Genomic DNA, 5,205 nt, shown 5'->3' with positions numbered 1-5,205 from the left:
GGTTTCCTTCCCCGGCAGGTGTGCGGAAAAGCCAGAGCTTGCACGACCCGCTTGCACGAAGTTTTACGTCACAAAATTATACAGAAAAGGACAGAGAGAAGTCATCATCTGATTCGGATCGTTTATGAAGACGGACCTAGAAAATGAGAAAATGTTTTCCTTGAATGCAGAAATAAACCCTTTCTACAGAAAGAAAGCATGCCAGATAAGAGATATCATCTGAAACAGTGAAAACTTCTTTCAAGACAAGGCGTCGTTGCCAAGGAAAATCAAGAAACAACCGAAACTCGGACTGTGACTCGCCGACTACACCCAGAAGCATGTTTCTCAAAAAAAAGTAATGCGAACTATGAAGCATGACTTGTATGCCAAATCCCAAAGAAACAGTTCACGACCATTATTGAAGTCTAAAACAGCAGAAACAACCGTGTTCGCTTGAATGAAATTTCAAAAAGTGGATTGAGAAAATATGCATGATTGTCTTGTTTGATAGCCCTTTCGCTCGTTTTAATATTAAACTAATCAATGCAATGCATACTGATGGCAATCATCTTGAACAATCAAACTATGCTAACTTTTCAGAACGTGTAATGAAGTCAGCATGCCGGTTTGTTCTTCAGTGCTCAACGATTTCAGTACAATTTTCTCAATCATTCTACAGATACGACCTTTCAAACTTCATATTTATTATTTACTGTCGTACTGGTTTATCGAATATGTAGTTGTCGTGAAAGAATGAAGCATATGGTTTCTACCAAAAATTCAAATTTTGAACTTTTTCGGATGATAGTAGACACGGTGGCAATGCTCTCTAAACTCGGCTCGGTGGCACTGCCCTGCTCCTAAATGTAAGAAATCTACTTTCTTTTTTAAAAATGCAGCAAAATGCAAACTGATTATTACTGAATTTTTTTTCAGACTTCTCAAACACCATGCATTGTCTATGATCACCTGTTCACTTATCGCTATTCACACCAAGCAGTCATTTGGTCATGACGGTCATCCTTTCCGCTTTCAATTTTTGAATCAACAGTTTGATTGAAACGATTACAAGGAAAACAGCATGTCCGAGCATGCAAAAAATTATCATGAGCGTGTGTGAGCAAGAATGTGATTAAGAATGTTGTTTTCCACCCATTCCTTCTTCTTGACTGCCGGTCATTTTGTCGAAGCGGCTTTTTTCAGAATTCACAATCTTTTTGAAACCTCACTAGCTTTGATTTTTTTCTATTTTCTGTATTAGACACCGTTTGACCCAATCCACCTTTTTTATTTCATTTCTGTCCCTTTGATCAATTTCAATTTCAGCTATCAATTTTTCTCGTCCACTTTTTGCCGTTCGTTTTCTCAGCTGCACACAACTTTTTTCAACATCATCATTTCTTGTTATTCAGACTGAACAGTTGGATATATCAGACTGAACAGTTCATTTTTTCCTTTTTCTTTGTCTTTGTTTCTTATTTCCATGGCAATCCCTTTTCTCCTTATTTCTCATTATTTGAATTCAAACATCCCCTTTTCTTTTGCGTTCACACTTCTCTCTCTCTCTTCTCTTTTTGTCTTTTTTCCACCATTCATCAATAATGTTTCAATTTTTCAGCTCTTTCAACTATGAGAAGAAGAAAGCCGTGGACCGTGAAGAAACGCCGCCCTCGTCCACGAAAGACTGCTTCAGATTCTGCAGCTTCACCCAAAAGGATCAGGTAAGTGTTTATTTTTGATTGAAAAGCTAATTAGTAACCTCAAAATAGTAAATTTCCACTTTTCAGGAAGCCCCCGGCTCCCAAAGATCAGAAAACTCCGTTGATCACAGAGTTTTTCAAAGTAAGACGGAGTGGTCGTAAGACAAAAAAGCAACTCAAGAGGGAGACGGAGTTGGAGATTCACCAGAAGGTACTCAATAAGACCAACGAGCCTCTTCTTGAAATCTTCACAGAGAAGGTGAAGGGACGTGGAATCAAAACAACGGTCCCATTCGAGAAAGGAGACTTTGTCGTCGAGTATAAAGGCAAGTATTTCTTTTGCTTTGCCAACAATTGTACGATTCTCTATAGCAGCGGCATTTAAAAAAATTGTGATGCTAGGAAAAGATTTATATCCTGACTTACGCTAGACATTTGGGCACATAGACGTGAAGACATAGAAATGTATAAGCTGATTATAACAGACACAGGTAGTCATATACAGAAATAAGATCGAAATTGAGACCGGACGCACTGACATTCGGACACCTGGAAATCCTGGCAGACTGAAATTCGGAATTACATCCGGTCATTCAGTCAGCCGGAACTCCTGGAAAACGAACGTCTAGAAATCAAAAATCCGGGCATTCGCAAAGATAGAAACGCGGATATCCGGGCACGTGAACATCCGGAAACCTGGAAATCCTGGTGGTGCGAATTTGGAAGCATTTATATCCAATGAATCCGAACTCCTGGAAGACGGACAAACGGGCAGACGGAAATCCGGACATCCGGACACAAATAGAATTCATTTGAGCACTTTCACAGGGAGAAGTAGCGACAACAACACCACAAAAAGACGAAATAACTTATATCGGGACAGAAATAACTTGCAAACAGACATTCAGACATCGAAACAGCTTACGAAAATATCAAAATTTGGTCGTGATTACACATTCACACCAGATCAAAGATGAGATAGGCAGTTTTGTGGAGCCACCAAACACAACAATACTCACACTCGGACATTTCAAAATTTCAACACACAAACCATAAAATTTATGATACCCGCGCAAAAACCGACAGATATTAGTAACCGAAAAACCAAATTGTAACATACAGATAAATGAAAGTGAAGTATTAACACAACAAATGCCAGAAATTAAGCAAAAACATTGTTGAATTTTGATTTTTTCAGGAGACTTGGTGGAGCACAACAAAGCCAAAGAGATGGAAGAGCAATACTCGAAAAATGAAGATATTGGCTCCTACATGTTCTTCTTCGAGTATTTGGCAAAGAAGTGGTGTGTCGACGCCACAGCCGAGACACCATACAAGGGACGGCTTGTCAACCATTCGAAGTTGAGGCCGAACCTCAAGGCGCGGGTACGTTTTGGGAACTCAAAAGAGAAACATTTATTTACAGTTCAAATTTATATCCTGCTATAAGTATCTAAAAAATGTTGCTTTTCAGGCGATCAGCATTGATGGAGCAGTGCACCTGATCCTCGTGGCCAAGTCGAAAATTGAAGTGGGCGAGGAGCTTCTCTACGACTACGGGGACAGGAGCAGTGAAGTCACCTCTGTCAACACCTGGCTCCTAACTTCATAAGTTGTTTTTTTTTCTGTTTTCTTATTTTTTCTTCTATTTTCCACATTCTTTGTTGTTGTAGTTTTCCCCCAATTGTTTTTTATAGTTTGGATGATTCCTCTCCCTATCTTCCCATATTCACTCACTTTCTATTGACAGTTTACTTTTTTTTTTAAATATTATACCACTGGATCTCTTCTGTCCTTTCTTTCAATTCCTTTTCGTTTTAATTTTTCTGTAGAATTTTATATAATTAATCTTTTTTTCCTCTCTGGGAACCTTTCTCATGTTCTGTTTCATACACTTTGCCACCAAGCTTCTCTGCCCCCTTTAAATTGTTCCCGGGTTTTAACGATTTCTTTATTTTCAATTCTTTAGATTTCATTGTCTTTCTTCTCATAAAAAAGTATTCCTAAACATTCTTTTTTGCCTTTTCAATAATTTTTTCAGTGGTTATCATACTTGTTTTTCAAAAAAACGGTGAGTATTCTATCTTTCAAAATTGAGAAAATTTAAATGCTATTTCTCACGCCAGCATTTATAATTGAGAGTAGGACTTAAAACTGGTTTGAAAGTTTGAAATAATCAAGCTTTTATACTTACATAGTTTCAATATTTATGAAAAAGATTCGTCTGAGAAGTAGCGTTCAAAATTTTCCCATTTTTCAGGTATCCATTAGGGAAGAATTCCCAATGAATTTCCAATGAATTTTCAGTGCAGGCGAGCATTTTTGAGATGCATCGAATCACTGACGAGATCCATTCCATTCATTGAATTTTTTTGATTTGCCATGGTTTGGTTATCCTAAATAAAAGGTCAAAACGTACATGTTAAAAAATTTTCCGTTCCTGTCGTCGTTGCAAAATTCGGCTTGCTCCGTGAAAAAGTCTTTGTCGTTCATTCCGAAAGAGTCTCGTGAATATCTATTGTTTGAGTATTAATCAATTCAAACAAACCTGAATAGAGTCGAAGCGAATGGCTGAGAGAAGGTTTCACCACTAAACTCGATCACTTCAGAAAGGAGTAAAGGCTGCTGAAGTGCCATTAGCTGGAGCAGATCTATCTGTCGTTCTGCTCTCACGAGAGCATACTGTATAACTACAACTCCGTTCTGATTTTGTGTGAAATTAATAATCGTCTGGTTTTAGGTAATATAGGCAATATATAAAAAAAGTGATTTTAAACTATGGTAGTAGCTGGACAAGTGAAAATGTACGCAATGCACATCATATCTACGTAGTTTGTGAACTCCGCTACTCACGTGATCTACTGTACCACAAGCTACTACTGCTAAATTGATTTTGTGCAGCTTATTGAGGATTGGCTGCCCTAAAGATTCAACTACAACTGTAATTGCATCTACTGAAACGAGTACTACTGTAATTGAATCTTCAAGTGAGTCCTTTTGAACAAACTCAATCGTACTAGTTTAGACGTTGTGTTCAAGTTAAATCAATGCTTGCTTTTCTAAGGACTACTGGGTAGACAATTACAAGGCAACCTTTTTCATAACATTGTTGAGAATTGGCTAAAATTTTGTTTTGTAGAGGTACACTATCGACCTCGCTCTATCTCATGGCGCTTTCTAAATCTTCACAACTCAGCATACTTTTTTTTAAGGAAATTGAGTCTTAAGATATCAGAAAATGACCATGTCACTTTTTCCATGTTAATATCTATCTGTGTAGCTTTTCAATTTTATCAATAAACTCATTTTTGATTACTCCTTCCATTTGTACTTTGATACTTCAAAAAACCAACAATTTGAGCAAAAATAGGTAATAAAACAATCAACAACCACCACCAATAACCAGCAATTCATTGCCGATTTCAATGCATTCATAACGATTTTATCACCATTCAGGGTCGTATAAAAGCAACTGCTCCGTTCACTTCTACACCACATTTCTTCTGTTAGAAACGGAGAAGAA

General features: G+C 37.5%; 1 protein-coding gene across 1 annotated transcript; it reads left to right on the top strand.

Annotated features, from left to right (window-relative positions):
• Positions 1-1,611: 1,611 nt before the first annotated feature.
• Positions 1,612-3,294, top strand: GCK72_023057 (uncharacterized protein; the record flags this gene model as incomplete). Its single annotated transcript, XM_053735207.1, has 4 exons — positions 1,612-1,703; positions 1,770-2,008; positions 2,881-3,068; positions 3,157-3,294. The coding sequence occupies 4 exons, from the start codon at positions 1,612-1,614 to the stop codon at positions 3,292-3,294; spliced, it is 657 nt and encodes a 218-aa protein (XP_053578773.1).
• Between the last annotated feature and the right edge of the window lie 1,911 nt (positions 3,295-5,205).

Source organism: Caenorhabditis remanei, chromosome X (genome assembly GCF_010183535.1).
Source record: "Caenorhabditis remanei strain PX506 chromosome X, whole genome shotgun sequence".
In the NCBI taxonomy this organism is placed as follows: domain Eukaryota; kingdom Metazoa; phylum Nematoda; class Chromadorea; order Rhabditida; family Rhabditidae; genus Caenorhabditis; species Caenorhabditis remanei.
The sequence above is the reverse complement of the archived record's forward strand: the minus strand, read 5'-3'. Positions and strand labels throughout refer to the sequence as shown.